Genomic DNA, 26,075 nt, shown 5'->3' with positions numbered 1-26,075 from the left:
GACTGTTTTGTAGTCTAGCATCTTCGATATGGTAGAGAATTAATTTTCCAATATTGAAAATTAATCTTCAAGATTATGAAATTCACATTCGGAATGGATACTCATAAACTTGGATCTATTTAAAATTCATAAATTGTATCTCTCCATATTTTAGATAAAAAGAATCCATTTTAATGTAAAAACTCCATCTTTTAATATTTTTACCTACAAATATTAAAACCCTGAACCCTGATCCCTAAGGGGAGGTCATAAGTATCTATACCATAAAATCGATTTTTGATGGAATGAAAAAGACATATATGGTAGAATCAGGCGTTTAATTTTGGAGTTCTTTCGAACCTTGAAGCCAAAGCTTCCTAAAAGGTTACACATTTTTAGATTACTCTTTCCTGAGCACCCTTAATTTTAGAGTTCTTTCAAACCCTGAACTTGAGTGATCTATCCATGACAAGGATAAAGTTTGGGTGAAACTAAGTGGAGGTCCAAATCCACTAATGTTGAAAATCAGCGGATGAGTTATGGTTAGCTAGCTTCCTAGCAGGTCGCCCATCCTTGGATCAAGAAATCATCCATCTTTGGATTACTTTAGCCAAAGCATGCCTAATTTGGAGTTCTTTTGAACCCTGAAGCCAGAGTCCAAAAGATCACCCATTTTTATATTAGTCTTACTTGAGCATGCTTAATTTTGGAGTTCGACTCCTTAGATCAGGAGATCATCCATCTTTGGATTACTCTAGTCTAACCACGCCTAATTTGGAGTTTTTTCGAACCTTGAAGCCAAAACTTTTCAAAAGGTCATCCATATTTGGATTACTCTTGTCTAAGTGCACCTAATTTGAAGTTATTTCGAACCCTGAAGCCAAAGTTTTCCAAAAGGTCACCTATCTTTAGATTACTCTCGCTTGAGCACGCTTAATTTTAGAGTTCTTTCAAACTCTAAAGCAAGAGCTTCCTAAGAAGTCATTCATCATTAGATTACTATCACTTAAAAGCACTTAATTTTGAAGTTCTTCCGAACTTTAAACCAAATCGCTCTGAAAAAGTATCGGTGTCATGAGAGTGACTATCATTACATTTGAATAATTCTTTAATCTACACCCAAATAATATAGTATTGGATACCAAATAGCCTATCAATGTCCACACGCACCTACACTGATGGTCACAAGTATTAGTATTAATGTTAAAATAACCTCATTTGTATTATTAATATTAGCAGTCATGTTAATTAAATTATGGCAATGAAAAAATCTATATATTGTTATTAGTATTTGTAAAAAGAATGATAGAGCGGTAAGTATGTATGAAAAAAAAATGAAAAAGAAATTACCTATATCTTTTACGATAAAATAATTATATATTGTGCAGTTTGTTTTATATTCAATTTAAGAAGACCATGTAAGAATAGAAAATTGAATTAAGTATCAAAACTATAATATAATTCAATTATTTTTATGCTTTTAATTTTTAATAAATCATAATTAATATATCTAGATAGGCTTTTTTATACATATAGAATCATAAAAAAAATTTAAAAAAAAAAAACTAAAATTTCAATAATCTCTATTAATTTTATCAAAATATCAAAACTAGAATGTCATTCGATTATTTTTATGTGAAAGAAATTAATAATAATTAATATAACTATGAATATTTACATGAGTTAGTTTACAAGGTTCAAAAAATCGGTATCGATAGAAATATCAAGAGTTCAAAATACGAAAATTTTCATAAAAATATAGAAAAATATCTAATATCAATAAAAAAAAGTATAAAAAATTATGGAAATTTGTTTAAAAAATAGAAATTTTTATTGAAACTTTAGAATTAGCTTATTTAATCCATCAATTATCAAATTGATTATAAAACTTGCTAAAATATTGAATGAATGTTATATTCTTCTTAGTGAATTGATTTATAATAAGCATTTATGATCATAGATAAATTATTATTAATAAAAATATATCAAAAAATACATATATGATAAAATTATTTATTAACGAAAATATATAAAATGATTATTACAATTACATTATAGTTCATAAATGTCATCTTAATACCATATAGAACTTCTGGATGATTGAAAATCATCAGTTTCTTCCTCATTTTGATTTTAAGATGTGAAATGTGAGAAGTATGTATCTCCCTAATAATTTTGCATATAATTATCAATATATCAATTATACGGATCTTGTATTATTGGTTGACTATGTACGACTTTCTGATGGTTCAATTTGAGATGGTATCCATGAGTTGTTACTTGATGACATTTCATAAATATCCATTGAATAAGGGTTATGAAAATTACTTTTAACCCTCATTGATCCAAAATCATAGAAATTGAATCCTCTGCTTGTTGTAACATCTCCATGTATATGTTTAATCATTTATTTATCTACATTTGTAAAACAGATATTCCTGACAATAAGATTTTCCAGGTTCAAAAATATAATCCACAATTTTTATATTTTTGCTTTATCGATATTTAATAAATAGAACTTATTAATGTTATTCAATTTAATTCATTCTATTTTGTTTATATCAATGAATGTTTAAAAGATAATTAAAAGGTAAAAAAAGTATCAATAAAGTTAATTTGATAAAAAAATTTACTAAATATTAATAATATTTATGAATTTTTTTAAAAAATTAAAAAATTCCATGAATATTTTTGAAATTTCATGAAAATTTCAAAAATTTCTATGAAAATTATAAATTTTTTAATCAAATTGTTAAAGATTTGATGTGGATATTTTTACGGAAATTTTCATGAAAATTTTGATGAAATTTAAAAAATTTCAACAAAATTTAAAAAATTTTAATGGATATTAAGAAAATTCTATTTATTTCCATTTGAAACCTAAATTTTATTTTAACCTCTTAAAAAAATAAAAATTTCAGATATTTTAAATCATGTTAGTTTGTACCAGCCATTGCAAATTAAAAGGTTTAATTTTGTCTTAGAAATAAAGGATATAGTGAGAAAAGTGAGAGAGTGAGAGGAAAGTAACCAGTCATGCATGTGACCGGTTTTATATCTTTTTCTGCTAACCATTGAATGTTATTAGCTTTCATCCAATGGTTGAAAATTTTCCAAAGAGCACCAGCAACGTTGCTGACACAGTAAGGCAGTACGATTTTATAAGAATAGTTTTCATTTGAATGTCCTAATTGCAAGTTTACAGCATCGTCATATAGAATATACATCACCCTAAAGCATTACAAGTTTACAACTACTTCCAGATTCCCAATCCTAAAATCCCACCTTCAAAATTCCCTCCCAAATTATTAATAATAGCCTCTAATAAATATAAACTAATAGCAAATTTTCTTCAAGGTTTTTCAACATTTATAATATAAACAAAACTGATTCTCCCAACTGACAGGAATTTTCAATCAAATAACCGATGAGAGAATTTCAAGAGCCAAAACCACAAAAAGCAACTACGAACTACCAATCATATCCTGCATCAACCGACCTCTTCCTGTTTGTCTTCGTAGGTCTAGATCAGTCTCATTGCTACCTTTGAGAAATGTTCTTAGACAGCCATTGATGATACGAGGTGCAGCTCCATCGCAGAAACGCTTAGCAAGATCAATAGCCTTCACATCATGGAGAATGAAGCAAGTTTGATGTAAAAATCAATTATAATTATTCCATTCACTGAAAAAGAAATAGAAGAAAATACCTCATTGATCACAATTTGATGTCGTGTTCCCAGCACTGTAATTTCCGACATTGCTAAGTGAAGAATACAAAGCTCCAAGATTCTGCCCGCTGGCTCATTCTGTCATAGATCAAATCGATTCGGGAGCCACATAAACTTTAGAAGTCAGACCAATTGAAAACTCCTAGTAAAATTTCAACACAAACATAAGCAAAAGAACACAAACACCCAAAATGCACGCAACATAAACATACACCACCGAACAACACGAAGGAGAACAATGATCCTCATAGTTGAGGGCTGTTGCATTAACTGAAACTGGATAATGGTATACTAATGGATAAACTACTTTAAAGAGCAAAGAACCCACTGAGCCTTTAGGATCTGAGCTAACTATCATGCTTTCTCCTATGCATCTCGTACTCATTTCATCCCATCCAGAGCATAGTTGCATAACATTACACCCTTTAATTAAGGAAACTGAGCAAACAAGCATAAGCATGTCGCCAATCATTATGAAATGAAACTGAAATATGATATTATTGGTATTAGACTTTCACCTTCCAATTTGGAGGGGCAACTTTGTCAATGACAAGGACATGAGTATCCCATCTGTCGGTGACTGCAACTAAAAGTTTCCTCGTAAATCTGTAATGAAACGCGTCGATTAGAGACTAATAAGTCAAAGAGAAGGAAAATCAAGAAGATGATCTGGTGGTTTTTGCGCCTAAAATTTAAAATAATAATAATAATATATGCAGAAAAGGTTGATTACCGCAAAATGAGTTTGCTGTAGACCAATTTAGGAGGAGCAGCGAGGACCTGTGCTTCAATAGCAGATTGGCGGTCAAATATGCGGGTGAGCTCATCAGCTTCACCAAGCGTCTGTACGGTAACAGGGGGTCCTCCAAAACTCATGTGATTGTATTCCAACAAGGATTCCTTGTGGAATTCATAGCCAGGCTCTGCGTGCAAAATCAGGAAGTCAATCAGACTCAGAAGCAGAGCAGCAAGGGAGTTAGAAGACTAGACAAGACTGTAGAGTAGAAAAAGAGATGGGAAGAGAGAGTAGCAGAAAGAAAGACCTACCTCGAGGAGCATTGATTCGCTTGTCAAATAAGCGAACAGGGTCAGAGCCCTCTAAACAAGCAGCATAAGCAATTGAGCTGTGTGGTTTTGTGTACATATCCCAAAATTCCCACCAATTCCCAATTCCCATGTTAGACAATCATAAATAAATGAAAAAGAAAAAAAAAAAAAAAAGAAGAAAGCATTGATAATATGATATATATTCAGTAATGGATGGAAAAAAACAAGTAGAAATTTACAGGGCGAGCTCTCTGGCGGCACGCGGGCTGCAAAACCTGCCACTCTTGTCGATTTTGGGCAACATGTCTCCGGGAGGCTGAGCCTGAGGGTTGGTGGTTTTATCAAAAGGCTGCTGCTGCTCCAGGGCTATGCTACAGCATGTGCGGAGAGGTTGAGGTTGAGGTTGGTTGTTGAATAAGGAAGAAGGAGGAGGAGAACTTTGCCGCCGGATAATATTCAATGAGAAATGGGGGGTTTTGAAATTGGGTAAGGAGGAGGAGGCGAGAACAGCCATCATTGTTGTTTGTTGAGATTGAAGATAATGGGCGAGGCCTAAGATTTTAACGGGGTTTTACTTTTCCTTTTTTGTTCTTTCGGCCTTTGGGGATTGGATTGGCTTGGATTGGCAATCGGCTTGCTTTGCAAATTGAAATTGCAATTGCCACCCTTCAAAACGATACCGTATTAATCCCTTTCGCTTAGCTACAGTGTCACTGACGTGTCAACGGCGTCGTTTTTCATTTCCATCCATCTATAAATAAAATTAAATCAATTCGCCCATTCCATCGTCTTCCTTTGTGAAATTTGTGATTTTTAGAGCCACTGCTGGTGCCGGTGCTACTAGCAGTATTAACAGGAGAAGGAGGTGAAAGTACTAAACTACTGCTAGTAGCAGTATTAGGTAATATTATTTAACTACTAATTAATTCATTCATATATTTATATATATTTCAAAAAAAACCAGCGAAAGAGGAAGAGGAAGAGGTAGATGAGGACGAAATCGAAGATGAAGAACGATAATATTCTACAGCTCTCTTTTTTGCTTTGCGTGTTGTCTGTGGCTTCAACTATTGCTTTTAGATCAGCGTCAGCATCAGCATCATCTTCATTTCCTCCTTCCAATTTCCAATTTCTCGGAATCCCTCCCCAAGGTCCCAATCGTCTCCGCCCTTCTTTTCTTTTTCTTTTTTTTCTTTTTTTTCATATTGTTCTGTTTTTTCGAAATGACAATACATGTATATATATACATATTTTTCTACTTGGGATGCCCAGATGAGAAATACTACAAGTCGTCGGAGGTTATCAAATGCAAAGATGGATCCAAAAAGTTCAACAAATCTCAGCTCAATGATGACTTCTGCGATTGCCCCGATGGTACCGATGAGCCGGGTAATCTCCCATTGCTTCACTTTTTCCTTTTTTATTTTTTTCGCCAATTGGGTGAAGACTGTGCAAGCATGCTTATACTATTTATTTCTAGCATTTGCCTAATCTCTTTAATTTTTTTTTAAAAAAAATTTTGGGCTTTTTTTTCTGTATGTCTATTTTCACTGTGGTGTAAAAATGCATCTTAACTGGAATTTCTTCTTATCTCGTCGAAGTGGAATATGCATTCTATCTCTTTTCATTGATTTTTCACATCGTTTGAATCTATTATCTTTATTTTCATTCATAATTACGCTTGAATAAGAACTCTTTGTGTTTTGAGTAACGTACATTTTTGTGAATTGTAGGTACATCTGCATGCCCAAATGGAAAATTCTACTGTCAAAATGCAGGACATGTTCCTCTTTCCTTATTTTCTTCTAGAGTTAATGATGGTATATGCGGTAAGTATTTTGAAAACATAAATTTTGGCTTTGAATTTCTTTTCGTTTCTCTTTTTCTTTTTCCTCCAGAGCCTTGAGATCTTTGTCGATTTTCCAATCCTTTGCACAATGTATAAAGCGAATGTAAATTTAAAAAGACATTAAAGTACACAACAGCAATCACAGAAATGTACACGGATGAAAAGATTCTGTAGAAATATTATAGAGACTCATAGGAGGCTATTAGAAGTTAAAGCTATAAGAAACAAAAGGGCAATAACCATTATATTTTAGCAATGGGAACTGATACAGTATGTACAATGCTTTTTTGACACGTATCCAAAGAGAAATATCCATTGCATAGAAAATTCTTCGTGGACTTGTGGGTTATTTTCTATTCAACAATCCAAAACAAGCTGTTTTTCATATGTTTTTGATGCACATTATGTCAAGGGGATGCAACATAGATGTCTAAGTGTCATTGGTGTTTCATTCAAGGTAGACCTTTCATTGTGCTGTAAATTTTTTTTATATGTTCTAATTGTCAGACTGCTGTGATGGGAGTGATGAGTATGATGGTAAAGTGAAGTGTCCAAATACATGTTGGGAGGCTGGTAAAGTGTCTAGAGACAAGCTGAAGAGAAAGATAGCTACATATCAAGAGGGGGTTGCTATACGAAAGCAGGAAGTTAAACAAGCGAAAGAAGCTATGGCCAAAGATGAGGTAGAACTATCGAAGTTGCAAAAGGAGGAGAAAATACTTAAAGGGCTTGTTCAGCAGCTAAAAGGTATAGTTCTGTCTGTGTTTCCTTGCAAATGCCTTATTTGTCTCTCAGCTAAGTTAATTATCAGCATTTGTTTGCATCTATAGGTTGTACAGCTTTTTTTGGAGTTGCATATAGGTAAACATGTTCAGTCCGTCGCTACTTGTAGTAAACTCAATACCTTTTGAGAGAAAACCTGTCTAGTTCACTAAGGATACATCCAGAAAGGATAGGATCATCAATGTAAAGAAGGCAAAATCTTTCAAATAATGGGGATCGCTACTAATTTTGCATGGGTTGTGATAGGGCTTTTTTGAAGCTTATGTTAGTGGATCATCCTGAATTCAACTTTTACAATGATTACAAGTCTAGCGTACATGATATTTCTGTGATCTAAAATACAGATTTGATTGTGTGTGTAATCTCAAAAAGTTAATTAATAATATAAATAGGATAAAAGTTTCTTTTATCAGGACTTTGTTTTGAAGAAGTTTTCTATCAATTGAAGCTAGAATAGATTTTTTTTTCCCTCTCCTTTGCCTTGAAGTTATAACGATGAATTTTTAGGGAAGCCATTATTAGTTTTCCAACACAAAGATCATGAGTTTCAGCATGAAAATCTATGCTCTGATGTTTTGCATATCTAACAAGTCAGATAAGCTCTACATATCGGCAGGAAAAAATGCTGAATCTTTTTGGTACTTCTTGCTCATTTAAGTTTTCCTCAGTTCAATTCATGAGAATCAGACTGAGCTAAACATTCTTGGTACAGGATGATCCACTTAATGTATAATCCATAAATCATCAAGATTTTGTATGGGCTGATGGAAACTTAATGAGAACAAAACAATATTTTCCATGCTATTATACAGATGATAAGAAGATATAACCTGACTTGTCTTACCTTGCAGACTTCCTAGAGACCTGTTCTTTTGGGAAATCATTTCTTATTCTTAGTTAACTCTCCTTACATATGCTTATTCATAGAATGTTGACTATATTACTATATATATTGTTATCCAAGTAAAGTGACCTGCTTTCTGTTGCTGAGATTGATAAATATGCTGATGTTAGATCCAAGTGCTTGTTCAGTGTTATTGATGTTTGACATCATATAAATTTTCATTTGCATTACCAATCATACAGAACGTAAAGAACAGATAGAAAAGGCAGAGGAGAAGGAACGGTTACGGAAAGAAAAAGAGAAGGAGAAAAAGGAAGTTGAGGAGAAAAGAAAATCTGAGGAGGAAACCAAGCAGGAGAAAAGTGAGGCTCTGGAGATAGAAGAAAGTAAAGATGAACCCACAGACAGCACATACGATGATAAGATAGGAATTTTGCAGGATTCTCCTTCAGATCAGGTTACTCTTCTGTCAGTGTCATCCCCTTTGTTCTCATCTTTTTTAAATGTTATATTCACCAGTTCTTATCTATGGTTTTGTGCAGCAATTAACCTCTTATACAGTTGATGTTTAGAATGTGTCTGTTTATTGAAGCCAACGTTGGCTTTGCCTATGTACAAACCACAAACATAACTTTAATTATATTCTTCTCAATATGTAAATATCTGTTAAAACTATCTACTGTGTTAGCTGGATATACGTAGTTAAGTACTCAAACTGATATCTTAAGTTTCTGAGAAGAGTGGCAACTTAACAGCGCCAATCTATCTGAAATTATATTTGAATAAGTCACTGTCCTTTGCAAATGCTTTCTTGTATTCTATTTACTCACATTTACAGCCTTCTCATAGGATGTGGTGGACGACCATGATAGGTTAGCTTCTGAAGATGAATCTGGTGATAATTCTGAAGAGAAAGGAAATGCTGTTCATGATGTGGAAGAGGTGATGAACATTTTGTGTTTTGTACTTAATTCCACAAACCTATATCCACAGAACTAGTGCCACATTGCTTATCTGTTTGATTATAACATGATTTTTGACACATTTCTATCTGAGTATAGCATAGAGCAAAAGATACAGAAGACTCTGGGGTGATATCTGAAACCGGTTTTGATGTTGGAAGCAAGTCATCTACTGATGAAGTTGTGGATTCGGTATCTCTCTATATAGGCCAACTTTATTTCTTGGAAATGTACATTTATGTGTTTACCAGTTATATTTCCATCTCATCATGGAGAAGCAGATGATGATGCAACATGAAGAAGAAGGCTTAGTTGCCATGTTTTTTTGTAGTTTTAGAGTTTGTCTATGTGTAAAAGCAAGGTCAGATGGATATGATCTTTACTTGGTCGTATAAATAATTGTTAAGAAGTCCATTGGTTATATTTAGTCTTTTATTTGAATTAGAAGTTATAACCTTTTTAATGTCCAAAAATCTTGCAAATAGTTTTGTGTTTGATGTTGTCTGTAGAATTGTCAAGGAATTCTTTAAGCATAAGGAGCTTTCTAGGGTTTTAAGTTGGTTATTGTTAGCACATACTTAATGCAGAGAAATCCCAAGTCTGATTAGAAAAGGTAATCTTTAAGAGTATGTATATGTATTGCGAGAATAACAGAGTTTGATTTTAATGAAACTGAGTGTGTGCGAACAGTTTCCTTTTATTTTTCTCTGTTACTGTTTTAGGACCATTTCTGTATCCATATAACTTCTCAAATGCTCATTGTTATCTGATCGTATAAAATTGCCATTGTTAATTAAAGAAGATGAGCATTTATTAAACTATTCAATTGAGGTCCTGCGAGTTTGAAGAAATATCTATTAGTCTGTAGTAAATTTTTATTTTGAAATGTTGTAGGATGTGTTTAAAGAGCAAGATAGACATGACTGTAAAGTGATGAATATGGGAAATGACTGAGCTGTATGATTGGATTGGGAGCAATGGGGCAGGCATGACATGGAGTAAAATTTTAAGAAATAAGAGGAGATGCAGTTACCAATTGAGGGATAGTGTGGAGAAAACAAGCTAAGGAAAGGGAAAGTAAGTTCCAAGGTTGGGAATAATAAGATTGTAACTATTGGCGGTGAGATGTGAGACTAAGAAAACAGGTGAAGGGCAGGGGATGGAAACTATGGGTTTAGCAGCTAAAGGAGTTGATTAAAAGTGTCAAATGAGTAATTATGATTTCTCTCTCTGTTTCAAGATTGGCCGCAATTTTCAGTTGGAGTTGAGATAATTCCATCTGCAGAGGATATATATTTGGAGATGTTTTATATTCTTTTTAGCTTCCCAATTTACTTGGAAGTTTAGAGTTTTAGTTGCTGAAGCTTTTGTCTGACTTTTCAATCTTGACTATCTTTTTATTTGGGCTTATTTGGGGTTGCTTTCCTGTTATCTATATAGGGCAATGATGAATCTGAAAATACTGACACATTGTCAAGGGAAGAGTTGGGCCGTCTTGTTGCTTCTCGCTGGACAGGAGAAAATGCTGGGAAGCAAACAGGGGATGGTGATGCTGAAGATAATAATCTTGAAGACCATGAAGAGACGGAAAAGGACACACATGATGATGAATATGAAGGCTATGCTTCAGAAACTGATGACGATCACCAAAGATACGATGATGACAGTATAGAGGATGATGTTGATGAAGACTTTGGAGAGGAACATCACGACGATTCAAGTTCTTCATACAAATCTGAGACAGGGACAGAATCGGACTCAGGTGAGCAACTGCTCGTTTCCTGTAAATCTTTTGTATATTTTTCATTTCCAACTCAGTATATTTTTAGTTAGGTTAATATCTCCATTCTTTGTTATTATCTAACTTTATTTCAGACATGTTAACACCAAGTAACCCATCTTGGTTGGAGAAGATACAACAAACTGTGCGGAACATTTTGCATGCTGTTAATTTGTTCCAGACTCCAGTGAACCAATCAGGTGGAGTCAACGTTTCTTGTTAATTTGGTTCTTAAACTTGGAAATTAGCATATGTAAATGGCTTATCTGTTTCATTTTGGTTTCTATAGAAGCTGCTCGTGTACGGAAGGAATATGATGATTCCAGCAACAAGCTGTCCAAAATAGAGGCAAGAATATCAAGTTTAACACGAAAGCTAAAACATGATTTTGGTTAGTATGTAATCAATTATGCAGGGAATTACTCTTCTTCTTCTTTTTTTCCCCACTAACAAAATAGGTTGTTCACTTTGCTTGCATAAGCTGAAATCAGTTTCTAATATTTCAGGACCAGATAAGGAGTTCTACTCATTCTATGATCAATGTTTCGAAAGCAAGCAGAACAAGTTATGAACTTTTATATTTTAATGGACTGTATTTGTCATTCATACTATATATATATATAAATATATATATTTTCAAGGTGATTTCAACTTTCATTTAGTTGACTTTTGGCTATAAATTCATATTCAGGTATGTTTACAAAGTGTGCCCATATAAACAAGCTTCCCAGATGGAGGGACACAGTACAACTCGTTTGGGGTAGGTTTCTTATTATATGTCCTTTAGCCTAGCCAATATTTTCATAAATGAATAAATCGATAAGTAGAGAAATAATAATTAACGAAATAAATAAAAGAGGTTCAGTATGTGTGCAAAATTGAGGATCAGGTTAATGTCATGAAGTTTAGGATAAAGACAGACACCTGCTGCATATTGTAGGTGATACTTTTGAAGGAACATTTCTAGATACCATTTATATACTCCTGACTAGGATGTCAATGTCATAGGTGTGAAATACTTTTAAAATGGTGTGCTCATTCTTAAACTAAGGCATGGAATTGCAAAGGTGGTTGTGGATCCAATTAATTTATTTCATCCTGTTGTTTACACATTTTTTCTTCGACATTTTGCCATTCATTCTGGGTTGTGTTATTTTGTTGCTCTCTCTCTCTCTCTCTCTCTCATTTATCCATGTTCATTCATTTCTTTCATGATTTTGGTTCCCTTATTTTTGTTATTTTTTTCTGTGGGAGACAGACAATGGGATAAATTTGAGGACTCATACAAAGTCATGGTCTTTTCAAATGGCGATAGGTGCTGGAATGGCCCTGATAGAAGTCTGAAGGTCCTTATTATCATCTTTTTACTTATCACCTTATTTTGGTTTTCTTGTAACTCCCATGTTCAGGTTTTTGTTAAAATAAATGACATTTAATTGTTACGCTTGAGAAATTTAATATGTTCTTATTAGACTAATAACCCTTAAGTTAATGGTGCTCATCTGAAGGGTATTTAGAGGAATGAGATACCTTTTAAAGCTTCTCATGAATATGGAATTATAAATTAAAAATGCATTAAAGAAATGTGGTAATTAGTATTAATAATCTAGTCTTTTGATATAAATTTTTATGAGGTTTCTTTTTCATTCAGGTTAAGCTTAGATGTGGATTGAAAAATGAGGTTACCGATGTAGATGAACCAAGCCGCTGCGAGTAAGAACTTCTCTGTGTGTGTAGAGATACATATTACATTGTATCTTTAACCATTTTGTGCCTCCTCTCTCTATCTGCCTCTAACTTTTAGTTTCTCATGGCAGATATGTAGCTCTGCTATCTACACCGGCCGTTTGCTTAGAGGAAAAGCTTAAGGTATTACTTTGACAAATTTCAGGAAGTTGACACCTTTTCTGGTGTTTTTAATTGTTTAATTGACTGGGTTGATGATTAAATGTGATAGGAACTACAACATAAACTAGACTTGATGAACATGGAACAGCCACTTAGTCATGATGAACTTTAAACCATCGGATGGATTTTGCCTGCAAATGTTTGGTGTAAGTTGAGTGGCCTAAGCATGATATTTTGTTTTTGGATAACTTATCGAGCTTGAAAGATAAAATGGATGTATTTTGTGGCCTTTTGACAGGAGTATGGATGAACTCATCAACATTCCAGCGGTTGGTCTAGTGAAGTTATGACCAAGTTATGGAAGACACCTATTGGAACAATCCTTATTTGTAGGGGAAGATTGAAGAGGCGTGGGTTGAAAGCCCTTATTGCGGAATATGATTTGTTTATGTTATAAATTTTTTAGTTGAGCTTGTTAATCCCTTAAAGAGTGTTAATTTGACAGTCGGAAAAAGGGACAGAAGGGGTAATTGGATATGGTTCGAAAGGAATCTAAGACAAAGCGCTGAATATTTAATCCTGTTTTGATGAGTCATTTATCTATGCTACTATGTAAAAGCTTTTTAATATTATGCTAAGCTTTCTAGTTAGATCTATTTATGGGTCCTACATAAATAATGTGATTATGTAAGTGATGGAACATCAATATTGTGATTGTGCATGTGTTAGTGGATCCCACGTTAAAGTCAAAAAGTTGATGATGAAAAATTTTAAATTTCTCATGTAATTGTAACGCTCTCCATCTCCTTGTGTTTGTCATTTGAGGACACAGATAGTAACAAGGAATTGGTAATGTGACAAAGGGCTAACAGCGATCATTTAGGGTTTTTTTTTTTTTTTTTTTTCTTTGTCAGTGATCATTAAGATTGGAATAAAGTGGGAAAGGAACAGTAATCATTAAGCCTTTGTTTTTTTTTTTTTTTTTTGGGGTATATCAGTGATCACCAAGATTGGAATAAAATTGAAAAAGGAAGATTATATTGGAGCGGTCGAAGCTATTGATTCCGCAGGCCTTGCTGTGGGCGGTGGGTTTATAGTTTTTATAAAAACACGGTACCATCAGGAAAATGTTTACGAAAAATGGTTATAGAGAACAATTAGACAAATCAAAAAGAAATTAATCTACAATTGCAAAATCATTGAAAATCTAATATCCAAATAAAGTTTATTTAAAAAATTACATACATTTAGCCCATGAATATTATAAATTTTACATTCTACCCTCGAAACTACATAAAGTTTAAAATTGCCCACTCAACTATTATTTTCTATCATTTAAATCCAATTATGCATTTTTGACGAATAAATTAAATAAAATTAAAATATATAATTCATATAACTCTATTAAAATTTTATTTTATTATATATTTAATTCATTTTTTACTGTGTGTAAATCTATTTTTGCTAAATTTATTAGACAAAACCACATAATTAAACTAATATGATAGGAAAAGAGTAGTTCAAGAGATAATATACCCCTTTTTAAAAGAAAAAAAAAATTGAAGGGCAAAGAACAAAAAATGCGATAATTCAGGATAGTAAAGTGTAAATTAATCCTAAATACAATGGTGGGGTTGGAAACTACAAATGGCCTGTAATATATTTGGTTGATCGATTTTGTTGGATGCTTTTAAAATTTATTTCCTTTTTTTCCGTGCAGCCTCTGGTCAAAGTTTATATTTTCTTTCGCTCCACTTGTTCCCCAAGAATAAGAGTTTGGATAAATTACACTAAACCTCATAAATTACTAACTATTTACAAATAACCCCTAATCTTACAATTAAGCTATAAATTATGAAAAACTTACAATTAACAGCAAATCACAAGGTTTTATTAATAACTTATTTGAAATAATTATATTTATTTAATATGCATAAAGATAAGTGGGTTTTATTTGTTATTTTCATAATTTAGGGTTATGTGAAACTAATTGATAGTTTTTTTTTTTTTTTTTTTTTTTCCCTTGCAGAACTAATGGATGGTTTGTTGTGCCGTAGTGCTGAGAGTATAGCCTTTTTCTTCTTTTTGGGAATAAGAATATCTGCTTGCATATTATTTTGAAATTAATATATTTATGTTTGTAAAATAATAAATTATTAGTAGTAAAATAAAATAAAAAAGAAAAGAAAAGAAAAAAGTAGTAATAAAAGATGGAGGCATCGCCAAAAACGCATATTTATTGGCCGAGTCCCTCTGACTCTGACTCGCATTTTATTCCTCCTCCTCTCCTTTCCTCCTCAATTACTCGTTTTTTGGTCTCTGCGATTGTGTTTGAGTTTGATTTAGAAGAAGAAGAGGAAAAACAGAAATATAAATGGATCATCAGGAGCGAAAGCCGAAGACAAAGATCGTTTGTACGCTTGGACCTGCATCAAGGTCTGTGCCAATGGTAGAAAAGCTACTGAGGGCTGGTATGAATGTTGCCCGCTTTAACTTCTCCCATGGATCCCACGAATACCACCAGGAAACACTCGACAATCTCAGGCAGGCCATGAACAACACTGGTATTCTCTGTGCCGTCATGCTTGACACCAAGGTCCCCCTCTTTTTTTCCTCCTTTCTCTACTTTTAATCGTCCGGGTATGCCTTATTTCATTCCTTAGATTGTTGTTTCTATATCTGGTGGTTATCGTATAATATGTATATGTTGGATCCGGATATTTGGGGAACAAAAAGAGAGTTAGACAGAGAGAGAATGGAAGACAGGGGAAAAAAAAAAATGACCTGTATTTTTAGTCGATCGGATCGGTTTTACTCTTTCTTTTGTTCCTTTCCTATCGGCTGTACTTGGTGTTTTATTGATTGCCCTACTTGTCTGTTTATGTTAACCCCTTAGGTAATTCATCGGCCATAAATCAATCTCATATCTGTTCTGTTTTAGACTTGTTGTGATTCCCTGTTCCGCATTTTCTTGTGAGCTTTTTGTCCTTTTCCTATTAAAAATATCTGGATATTGCATTTGCTTTCTATTTTCCAGCATTACTGCATAGTTCCATAGTTGTAAGTCCAACGGTGTTTATATGTTTATCTCCTCCAACAAATTGGGGCGGTTTTCTGAAAAACATATAATATATATGTATATATATATATATACATATATGGTTAGGGAACTAAAACTACAACAGTCTGAGCTAGACGTTTGCCCTTCACGTCACACACCAATCTTCAAGCCCGTGTGGGAGTGATTTCTAGTGCTTTAAAAGCCCTACAAAGAGTCTAAAATCACTTCCTATGGTGTTTTGGGGGCAAAAAAAAAAAAAAAAAAAAAAAAAAAAAAAAAAAAAAAAAAAAAAAAAACACGACTCTAAAATGATTAGTGGTTTTGATTTGGAAAATCTCATATGAGAAGCACCGGTTAGGTGATTCCTGGGGATCCAATTGTATTAATTGCCTATTTGAGGGTGGTTTTAAAATTCCTAAAATTGCTTTTATAAAATGATAAAAGCACTTCCTAAAGTTCTTGGCCAAAAAAAAAAAAAAAAAAAAAAAAGAATGTAAAAGGCCCTTGATTTGGTAATTATGGAAGAAGAAGAAGTTCCTATTAGCAATCACTTGCAAACAGGTTCCAACTCTGTTCTCCCTTTTCTGCACAAGGCGTGTTATGTGATCAAGTGGCAATCTTTACTAGTAGAAACCTAATTTTAATCGCTTGACTCACTACTCGTTTTTTCACCTTGGTTCGTAGTTTCAGTTTCATTTCTTGCTCATAGTTGTTTTAATTAAAACATTACTTCATTTCTTATTTTTATATTTATTCCCACAAAGAGGTAATTAGAACTTGCCGTCTTTTCGTTCCAATAATTTTTTATGCAAACTTTCCAATAATTCGTGCAGCTAATCTCACAGTTATTAAATGGTATTGATGGTTATCATGATCACAGCTTATACTACAAGCCACATTATAAAGAAGTGAGCATGTGATGATGTTGCACTGGCAATAGTGTTAGATGGATTAATCATGGTGTGATAAATCCTTTCAGTATTGTTATTTCTGATTGATCTATATGGCTTTTTCTTTGTGTCAGCACTAATTATACTTTGTGGTTTTGTCATTTTTTCACTTCTATGTATTTCTGTATTTCCAAGTAGTACCTGCCATGGACTCACTAAACAAATGTCAATGAACTTTGCCTCAAGAAATAACTTTGAATGAAATTTGAACGGGTTGACTTTGCATCGTCTGTCTTTTTTTTTTTTTTTTTTTTCCTCTGTCTCTTTTTTGAAATAATATCTTTTATATATCCTAGATGTTGTTATCTTCATGCATAATTAACCTTTGGTTGCATGTTAAGCATCCCTAACTGACATAACAGAAGCTGTATGTGGTTCCTGATATTTTATGTTAAACATTCCTAACTGATACTGATGTACATAGTTCCTGATTTTCATCTCAATTTGTAATTTATCAGGGTCCAGAGATTCGAACTGGATTTTTGAAGGATGGCAAACCAATCCAACTGAAGCAGGGTCAAGAAATCACCATATCCACAGACTATAGCATAAAGGGTGATGAGAATATGATTTGCATGAGCTATAAAAAGTTGGCTGAGGATTTGAAACCAGGGAGTGTGATACTCTGTGCAGATGGTACAATCACATTTACGGTTTTATCATGTGACAGGGAAAATGGGTTGGTTAGATGCCGCTGTGAGAACTCTGCGATGCTTGGTGAGAGAAAGAATGTTAACCTCCCTGGAGTCATAGTGGATCTCCCAACATTAACAGAGAAAGACAAGGAAGATATCTTACAGTGGGGGGTTCCCAATAACATTGACATGATTGCTCTGTCCTTTGTTCGGAAAGGTTCTGATCTTGTGGAGGTTCGCAAGCTGCTTGGAAAACATGCTAAGAATATTCTTCTAATGTCCAAGGTACTATCTCTTACATCAAAGAAGAACTTCAACAAATTTGAATTTGGTTTTTCTGCTGCTATTGATAAATTTAGAATTAAGTATCGTCATTTCCTGCCTAAACTAATTAGACAGTCGACTTTCAACTTGTACTATTCGTCTTTCATTAATAGATAAATATTTATTTAGAATTAAATTGAGTTTACTAGGTGAAAGGTGTGAAGGCAATCACATAAAACTGCTTCTAAAGGTTTTGGGGTATTTCCTTACTGATATAGAAATAGTTACAATATAACTACGTTTGAGTTGATGGCCCTGTTTATGTGATGGCAATCTCAATTGTTTGGTTTCTTTTTGTGTTCATTTTCTTTGAAATTTGATTGACAGGTTGAAAATCAAGAAGGTGTAGCAAATTTTGACGACATCCTTGCAAATTCGGATGCATTCATGGTTGCACGCGGTGATCTTGGAATGGAAATTCCTATTGAGAAGATATTTCTTGCACAGAAAGTAATGATCTACAAGTGCAACATTCAAGGAAAACCTGTTGTTACAGCAACACAGATGTTGGAGTCGATGATCAAGTCCCCCCGGCCAACCAGGGCTGAAGCAACTGATGTTGCAAATGCAGTTCTTGATGGAACTGACTGTGTGATGCTAAGTGGTGAAACAGCTGCTGGAGCTTATCCTGCACTGGCAGTGCGGACTATGGCCAAAATATGCGTGGAGGCAGAAAGCACCCTTAATTATGGAGATGTCTTCAAAAGGATTATGGATCATTCGCCTGTGCCAATGAGTCCATTGGAAAGCTTGGCTTCTTCTGCTGTTAAAACTGCAAACTCGTCTAAAGCAACTCTAATATTAGTCCTAACCAGGGGAGGAAGCACAGCTAAACTGGTGGCTAAGTACAGGCCTGGCATGCCTATATTATCTGTGGTGGTCCCTGAAATTAAGACTGATAATTTTGACTGGTCATGCAGTAATGAATCTCCAGCAAGGCATAGCCTAATTTTCCGTGGCTTAGTTCCAGTTTTAAGTGCAGGGTCTGCTAGGGCATCTAGTGCAGAGACTACAGAAGAGGCATTAGAATTTGCGCTTCAACATGCTAAGGCAAAGGGACTCTGCAAGAATGGAGATTCCGTTGTGGCTTTGCACCGTGATGGAACTGCATCAGTTATCAAGATATTGACCGTCAAGTAATGGACACTTTTTCTTTTCTGTTATTTGTTGTTGTTTGGGGGGGGGGTTGTCTTCGGATGACCAATGCTAAATGTTTAGGGCGAGTCTGCTTCCTTTTTTTTTGATGGAGTCATCTACAGTTATTTTAAAGAGACTGAAGTTGGGGTTTTAATTTGAATCCTTCAATTTGCACAATGCACTTTGGACTATCATTGTTATTTGCTACATAAGTAATACAATTTTGCTACGTGACCACGCATGTCAGGTGAAATTATAAATTATGATAAATTTGAGGAGAATAAACAGAATGGGTGGTCCTAAACATGAACAATTTGGCATGTATGAGTTCCTCCTTTCCATTTTTCATTTATCCTGCATAAGTTTTGAAAAGATACTTGATGATAAATATTATGTTCAAAAAATTGGATCATCCTGTTGAAGTAGTTTGAATTACTGAAACACAAACCAAAAATAAAGACAGAAAAGAAAGAGAGAAACAGGTCTATTTATTTGTCTATTCCGAGTAAATCCACCGTAGTATAAGACCAGAAAATCCAATTGAAAAGTAGAAACTGTTGCTAAAGCATTAACAAATAAAAAAAAAAAATTTTAAAAAAAAATTCAAATATTAAGAGAGGCCAGTGAAATTATAAACAGAATGTACAGTTGGAACTTACGTCATAATATTTAAAGATTTAATTAATAATTCAAAGTATAGACCATCCACATGGCTTGTGCCCAAGGTCTCATAATTGAAGTAAATGGGGTGTCAATTAGTCTTGGCCAGATATGAGATATCCCTGTCAAAGTTGCGTAATCCCTTCAATATTCTATTGATTTTGTAAGGCCGTTTAAGCAACCGGCATTGTTGAATTAGTATTTGTTTATGTACATTTTCCAATATCACAGCCCAAGTATGAAAGGGAAAGCAATATTTTCTATTCACTCAAGTTCAACACGGATGGTGCAATTTGTTTAAACAAATCAAACATCTTCTCACGCAATAAGTCAGACACCACATGTAACATGCAAATTTTTGGGCAGGTGATCCACGAAGTCAGTCTCCAGATAAATAATATATCAGGGCCTGATCCATTTTCTAGTTCTATTTAATATTGTCAGAATACCAATTCAAACATACAAAGACAGAAACATCCACCTTTCTTCATACAATGATGGATGGTGATTTGCACGTAGGAACCTTTCAATGCATCAATATGAACTCCATACATAATAAAGGGAATTTAAAAGAGAGAGAAATTCTCGTAAAAGGGCAAAATAATGTACAAAGAAGAAGATAACCAAAAAAAAAAAAGAAAAAGAAAAAGAAAATGAAAACACAATTTGAACAGAGCTTCCAAGATTCATTCATGATTCATTCATGATTCATATTCAACAAGGAAATAGATACTATGTACAGGAGCGAGCAGGGCAGCAGAATATTCAAAGCAACACATACTGAACAAAGTAACCTGACGTACCATGTAAAGCCTAATGGAAAATCAATTAAAACGCAACTCAGTTCTCGTCCGTTTGAGAAGCAGTTCCATTTCCAGCTCTACCTGCATTTGCTACGGTTGATGTTGAGGTCGAAGAGCTCCCAGAACTTGATTGAGACCCTGAGGAAGAAAACAAGCCATTAAAAGGCCATGGAAACGAAAACCGCCTGCCACTTCCATTTCGACCATCACCGTCCAGCTCGCCACCTTGGCTGCTGCCGCCTCCACCACCAGCATCAATGTTGTTGTTATTATCAGACGGGTTACTAGAAGAACCATCAGAATCACGTTTGGAATCGTCGGCAGGCAACTGAAACCTACAAACTGGACAGGAACTATGAAGGTCCAGCCACGGTAGAATGCAGGCGCTGTGAAATTTATGCTTACAAGGCATCTCCTTTGCTTCAGAACCCATCTCAAAATCATCCAAACAAACCGAGCACTGCACGCAGTCCTCCATAATTGACACGGTGGGCAGCCCCTCAATGGCCTCCTTCTTGGCGGGAGGCGTCCCGTAACGATTAGGATCATTCTCTGCCAAATGTTGCAGCAGCAAATCCAAACCAGGACCTATGAAGTAATCCCCTAACGAACCCATGCCCATGGGGGTCGTCTGATTCTCATTCTGAACAATGACCGTCTGATTGATGGGATTGATGAGAATCACGCGCTCTCTTTCGTCTCTGTTTTCCCTGATATCTCTAGTATCAGAATTCTGGGGTTCTGATGCAAGACCGGCGCGAATGCCTTGAAGCAGTTGTAGAATGGTAGCAGAGCTCCTCCTCCTCCTCCTGATGATGGAATCGAGTTCTCGATCCAATTCAGTGTCTCCTCTCCCTCCACCATTTCCATGTTCATGATTGCCATCATCATCATCAGCATCATCATCTTCGTCGTCCACGTAGTCGTCGAAGTCAAGACGTCTAAATCTCCGGCGGCGGCGCGGATTACCCATCATGCCCAGCAAGATTGGGGCCCAAAGAGAGAGGGCTCGATCGGATCCAAAATCGGAATCCGAATCACTGCGAGAATCATTTCTTGTTGGTGGTGTTGGCACGGCGGCAGTGGTACTCATTTCTTCAACGAATCCGCTGTGGCAAAATGGGCATTTGATCTGCTCGACTTGTTCCATTTCCATGATCGGATTCACCATTTGAGAACACCTATGACACCAATATCTAGCCACCATTGCTTCCTCCATTATCTCAATTTCTCCTCCTCTTCTTCTTCTTCTTCTTATTTCTATTCGCTTTCTGCCACCGTGAAAAGAATACCGGATTCAACAAAGGCCCCGCACATACAACCAAAACAACCCCTAATCCAGGAAATAGGCAAAGGAATTACAAAATTCCCAGAGTCAATCACAAAAGAAGGAAACTTTTACCAAACGACCACTTTCTTTTTAAAAAGGAACAAAGATTCAAAGAAACAGACGGAAATCTTACCCCAAAAAAAAAAAAGAAATACCAGAAACGCAGATAAGAACTCAGTACATGACAAAATTTCCTCCTCAGAAGAAAGAAAGGAGGAAGAAAAAAGAAATCAGAAAAAGAAGTATTTGGTATTCCAAGAATTCATAAATTAAAATATATATTTTATATATCTATATATATATATATATATCTATAACACATACAACACCCCGCAGACGCCAAGAGAGAGAGCGAGAGGGCAGGTTTAGGCTAGAGATGAATTTCAATAAAATTTGATACCAAAGATTAAAAATAAATAAAATTCTACTAAAAAGGCCAGCCCTTTCATTGCTGTCACTACGAATTCAATTTCAACTTGGAAAACAAAGACATTTTAATAATAATTTCTCTGTTTTTTTTTTCTTTTTTTTTTTTTTTTTTACCTTCTTCTTGTTCAATGCCAAAATCTCCTCTGCTGCAGCTTCAGCTTCTCTTTCCAAAATTCAAAATTGGTTGGTTGGTTTTTAGCAATTCGTCCTCAAACATGCTTCACATTCAGAAATCAGAATCAATAATTTTGGCCCACCATCACTCCAACACCATCAATCATCAACTTCTTTTACTATTTTTTTTTAATTTGTTTTTCTTTTCTTTTTTTGTTTTTTTCTCTTTAACCAATACGCGTATACGCTGTCAACCTCCCGTTCGTTTTTTTTTTTTTTTTTTTTTTTTTGGGGGGGGTAAATTAATCATACGCAGCTGTGGCACAATCAATAATGCCCCCAGCCCACCACTCGACTTTTTTTTTTTTTTTTAAATAACAATAATAATAATAAATACACAATCTTTTCTTTTTTTCTGATGCATCATGAATTTTGATTTAGTGATAATTTCATTAATTCATTTTGAGGTTTAACTTAAATGTAATATATCGTAAATCTCCTTTAGATTTTAAAAAATAATTTTCTTAGATTAAAAGCATTCACACTCTCTTTAATAAGCTATTAATTTTAATTATTATAATTTAAAAAATCAAATTGTAAATAATGTAAACTTTAAAGGTTTAAATGGTATATTTCTTTTTGATTTATTAGAAATATACCGTTTTTATATTGAAAATCTATTAATATAAAAATTATCGTTTGCCAATTGAAATTTAAAATTATTAATTAATATAATATTTTTTACTATTTATAAATCAGCATTCTCATTTTATATTAAAAATATGTTGATATAACTTTATATATAATTATTAAAAAAAAAAAAAAAAAAACCTCTATTTACATATATATGTTTGTATTGTAGTTACTTTATAAAATTTATTTTGAAGGTTTGAGCACGCCAAACAAATTAAAATTAAGAGTTTGTTTTTAATAAGATTGTTAAAAAAAATAGGTAATAGCTTGTTCGATTTCAATTTTTTTATTCGTTATGTTTTAAATAATAATTAGCCCTCTCTAGCCAATGTTTATATTTTTTTTGTCTTTTTTGTTTTTTCTTAAAGATTTTAGATTTATATATACTTAGATCCTATAAACTAATATACATTTTGTATTCTGCTTTCAAAATTACAGAAAAGTCTCACATTGTCAATTGTATTATTGTTTTTATGTCATTTTAGTCTAATTATATATTTTTAACAAATGAATATGAAGACATTAACCATACAAAATGCATGTAAATTGTTATACTATATTTTATTTAATTTTACCAAAATAATTGATAAAAATTATATGATTAGACTAATATAACGAGAAAAGAATAGTTCAAAAATATTATGATCATTTTTTTAAATTTACAAAGCAAAGTGCAAAAAAAAATAAAAGTTTGTTATAATAAGGTGTTATTAATTTAAAATTTTACTTAACTAAATAATAAAGTGAATTTTGATGAATCTTATTATTATTTTTTCAAAATATTATAAACGATGAGAAATTATATAGTACATAATCGATATAGAAAATGACTTGGTACATATGGCCGATCGATGATACCATGAATATCATCAAATTTAGAAGCCAAATCTTATGTGGATAGATTTTATCACAGCTGCCCTACCAACTTCCGAATCTGACAAGCTCATTGACATCACGGCTAAAATTTGATGATAGTTGGCAAGTTGGAAAGCTAAATCGTTGTTATAACAAATTCAATGCAAGATGTGAATTGATATCGAGGTGAATGTCTAATAGAGGGGTTGCTGGTTGCACAAGGGTTAGGAACGCGAGGAGAACGGCGGTAATAGTAGCCGCACGCAGCAACGGTGGGTGGTTGATGAAGCCTCCACTTGACATCTGTGGTGAGGCACCACGACCGCAAAGTGTGCGCGTGGCGCGTGGTGTAGCTGGTAAGGGTTTTTGTAAAATAGAAGGGGATTGAATAAAAAATAAATAGACAAGGGTACAGTAAGAAAATTGGGTAAAAAATATGACAATATTTATCCTCAATTTTATTAATTTAGTCACTTCTAAATCCGAAAACTTGCATTACTACCTAAAAATAAAAAATAAAAATAAAAATTGTTAGGAAAGTCATTTTCTGAAATCAAATTCCCTCAAAATTTTAATACTTCTCAAACGGGATTTTAAATTATATATATATATATATATATCAATAGTTTTAGAGTTCACTAATAATAAAATATATTAATAAGCTAATAACTAGTTTGACCACAATTAACAATAATATAAACTATACTGAATAAAACTCTATAACACTGTAAACAAGCAAATTGTCAAGATATCACTATGCATAATTCCTAAATATAATAATCATAAGTAATTGATATACGTTATAATTTTAATTATAAAATCTGTTAAATAATAAAAGATTTTCAAAAGCTTTATTTCCAACATGGACAAAAAATCTAATGAGCCATTCTTTAATAACTAGTTTGACCACAATTAACAATAATATAAACTATACTGAATAAAACTCTATAACACTGTAAACAAGCAAATTGTCAAGATATCACTATGCATAATTCCTAAATATAATAATCATAAGTAATTGATATACGTTATAATTTTAATTATAAAATCTGTTAAATAATAAAAGATTTTCAAAAGCTTTATTTCCAACATGGACAAAAAATCTAATGAGCCATTCTTTAATAACTAGTTTGACCACAATTAACAATAATATAAACTATACTGAATAAAACTCTATAACACTGTAAACAAGCAAATTGTCAAGATATCACTATGCATAATTCCTAAATATAATAATCATAAGTAATTGATATACGTTATAATTTTAATTATAAAATCTGTTAAATAATAAAAGATTTTCAAAAGCTTTATTTCCAACATGGACAAAAAATCTAATGAGCCATTCTTGGGGTGCTGGAGGCTTCTGGAGTTACTGGCTCAACCTCTGCTCGGTTTGGTATGGAGAATTACTGATATGGAGGAAAAATTTAACGCAAAACGGAAGGATTGGGAGAGATAACAATGTCGAAGTCATTTGGCATCCTAAGACATATAATTAATATTACACATGGTACAATATGATTTTTTTTTTTTTTTTTGATGAATACATGGTACAATATGATTGGTAATGTGTACCAAGTCATTTTATAGTTGGTACATACTGTGTATGGAATAATTTCTCTATAAATGATCATGTTTTTTTTCCATATAAAAACAAAAAGCAAACCAAAAACACAAATGTTAAAACAAGCCCTAATTGTCATAACAATTAATGTTTGTTGCGGTTTCGATGGCTGAACTAGCCCCTGCGGTTATTTCATATGTATTATTTTTAGTTCACAACAAAAGTGGGAAGAAGCTTAGAGAGAACACGAGAATGCCATAAATATGCAATGCAAAGAAACAGTAACAAGGAATGATTAATTTCAATTAGAGACGTAATTGGTGAATGAGAAATTGAGAATGATTAATTTCACTTAAAGATGTCTCTACCCTCGCTCATTTCGCTTTTACTAATCGGTGTTATTGCTAGTGGCGTCGTGTGGTCAGCATTCCCACAGTGGGACAAGGCACTACCGTTCACCACAACCACGAGTCAACCAATTCCTACACCACACTCACCTCTTACTCATAATGACCTCATAATCCCAACTATCTTTTCCCCAAAATCAACTTCACATGGACACGCGACCAGATTTCCAACTCTAGTTGTATGCTCTCCTAGAAACAGCTTTTGAACCCTCTTAATAACACTTTAAAAGCAAGCCACGGCAAACAAACAATACCTTATTAAATGCGCTTGTCTAATTCAGCCAAACGATG

The 26,075-nt window shown here is 33.5% G+C and overlaps 4 protein-coding genes across 8 annotated transcripts; 2 read left to right on the top strand and 2 right to left on the bottom strand.

The window, feature by feature from the left end:
- Window positions 1-3,136: 3,136 nt before the first annotated feature.
- Window positions 3,137-5,381, bottom strand: LOC107409752 (uncharacterized). The gene is made up of 6 exons (XM_048471557.2): window positions 4,996-5,381; window positions 4,757-4,833; window positions 4,443-4,632; window positions 4,228-4,315; window positions 3,689-3,787; window positions 3,137-3,602 (listed from the first exon to the last, which is right to left on the bottom strand). The coding sequence occupies exons 1-6, from the start codon at window positions 5,271-5,273 to the stop codon at window positions 3,444-3,446; spliced, it is 891 nt and encodes a 296-aa protein (XP_048327514.1). The 5' UTR covers window positions 5,274-5,381; the 3' UTR covers window positions 3,137-3,443.
- Window positions 5,382-5,537: 156 nt separating this feature from the next.
- On the top strand, window positions 5,538-13,478 carry LOC107419358 (glucosidase 2 subunit beta). Of its 3 annotated transcripts, XM_048471554.2 has the most exons (18): window positions 5,541-5,621; window positions 5,721-5,907; window positions 6,029-6,145; window positions 6,490-6,585; window positions 7,113-7,352; window positions 8,475-8,689; window positions 9,082-9,174; window positions 9,294-9,386; window positions 10,635-10,956; window positions 11,070-11,174; window positions 11,264-11,365; window positions 11,481-11,538; window positions 11,666-11,734; window positions 12,233-12,320; window positions 12,626-12,687; window positions 12,792-12,843; window positions 12,932-13,028; window positions 13,121-13,478. In XM_048471554.2, the coding sequence occupies exons 2-17, from the start codon at window positions 5,745-5,747 to the stop codon at window positions 12,992-12,994; spliced, it is 1,938 nt and encodes a 645-aa protein (XP_048327511.1). In that variant the 5' UTR covers window positions 5,541-5,621; window positions 5,721-5,744; the 3' UTR covers window positions 12,995-13,028; window positions 13,121-13,478. The 3 variants fall into 3 exon arrangements, with proteins under 3 accessions (XP_048327512.1, XP_048327513.1, XP_048327511.1); XM_048471555.2 differs by lacking the exon at window positions 9,294-9,386 and having other exon boundaries at window positions 5,538-5,907; XM_048471556.2 differs by lacking the exons at window positions 9,082-9,174; window positions 9,294-9,386 and having other exon boundaries at window positions 5,538-5,907.
- A 1,576-nt stretch (window positions 13,479-15,054) lies between these two features.
- On the top strand, window positions 15,055-19,170 carry LOC107419362 (pyruvate kinase, cytosolic isozyme). The gene is made up of 3 exons (XM_016028120.3): window positions 15,055-15,418; window positions 17,292-17,753; window positions 18,120-19,170. The coding sequence occupies exons 1-3, from the start codon at window positions 15,197-15,199 to the stop codon at window positions 18,930-18,932; spliced, it is 1,497 nt and encodes a 498-aa protein (XP_015883606.1). The 5' UTR covers window positions 15,055-15,196; the 3' UTR covers window positions 18,933-19,170.
- A 1,073-nt stretch (window positions 19,171-20,243) lies between these two features.
- On the bottom strand, window positions 20,244-22,525 carry LOC107419363 (E3 ubiquitin-protein ligase SIRP1). 3 transcript variants are annotated; one of them, XM_016028123.4, is made up of 2 exons: window positions 22,266-22,525; window positions 20,244-21,663 (listed from the first exon to the last, which is right to left on the bottom strand). In XM_016028123.4, exon 2 carries the CDS (start codon window positions 21,609-21,611, stop codon window positions 20,430-20,432), a length of 1,182 nt encoding a protein of 393 aa, XP_015883609.1. In that variant the 5' UTR covers window positions 21,612-21,663; window positions 22,266-22,525; the 3' UTR covers window positions 20,244-20,429. The 3 variants fall into 3 exon arrangements, with proteins under 3 accessions (XP_015883609.1, XP_015883607.1, XP_024929192.1); XM_016028121.4 differs by having other exon boundaries at window positions 20,244-21,725; window positions 22,266-22,524; XM_025073424.3 differs by lacking the exon at window positions 22,266-22,525 and adding an exon at window positions 21,856-22,235 and having other exon boundaries at window positions 20,244-21,725.
- Between the last annotated feature and the right edge of the window lie 3,550 nt (window positions 22,526-26,075).

The sequence above is a fragment of the Ziziphus jujuba genome, chromosome 4 (assembly GCF_031755915.1).
Source record: "Ziziphus jujuba cultivar Dongzao chromosome 4, ASM3175591v1".
Taxonomy (NCBI): domain Eukaryota; kingdom Viridiplantae; phylum Streptophyta; class Magnoliopsida; order Rosales; family Rhamnaceae; genus Ziziphus; species Ziziphus jujuba.
Note: the sequence above shows the minus strand (reverse complement) of the source record. Positions and strands in the feature narration are given on the sequence as shown.

Bases quoted from the DNA above. Each gene is read 5' to 3' on its own strand.
- LOC107409752 (XM_048471557.2), bottom strand. From the start codon at position 5,273: ATGATGGCTGTTCTCGCCTCCTCCTCCTTACCCAATTTCAAAACCCCC. The intron at 3,788-4,227 runs GTGAAAGTCTAA...GATCTATGACAG, and splicing joins TTGCCCCTCCAAATTGGAAG to AATGAGCCAGCGGGCAGAAT. The intron at 3,603-3,688 runs GTATTTTCTTCT...CATGATGTGAAG, and splicing joins ATCAAATTGTGATCAATGAG to GCTATTGATCTTGCTAAGCG.
- LOC107419358 (XM_048471554.2), top strand. From the start codon at position 5,745: ATGAGGACGAAATCGAAGATGAAGAACGATAATATTCTACAGCTCTCT. The intron at 6,146-6,489 runs GTAATCTCCCAT...TGTGAATTGTAG, and splicing joins CGATGGTACCGATGAGCCGG to GTACATCTGCATGCCCAAAT. The intron at 11,539-11,665 runs GTTATGAACTTT...ATTCATATTCAG, and splicing joins TTCGAAAGCAAGCAGAACAA to GTATGTTTACAAAGTGTGCC.
- LOC107419362 (XM_016028120.3), top strand. From the start codon at position 15,197: ATGGATCATCAGGAGCGAAAGCCGAAGACAAAGATCGTTTGTACGCTT. The intron at 15,419-17,291 runs GTCCCCCTCTTT...GTAATTTATCAG, and splicing joins CCGTCATGCTTGACACCAAG to GGTCCAGAGATTCGAACTGG. The intron at 17,754-18,119 runs GTACTATCTCTT...TTTGATTGACAG, and splicing joins ATATTCTTCTAATGTCCAAG to GTTGAAAATCAAGAAGGTGT.
- LOC107419363 (XM_016028123.4), bottom strand. From the start codon at position 21,611: ATGGAGGAAGCAATGGTGGCTAGATATTGGTGTCATAGGTGTTCTCAA.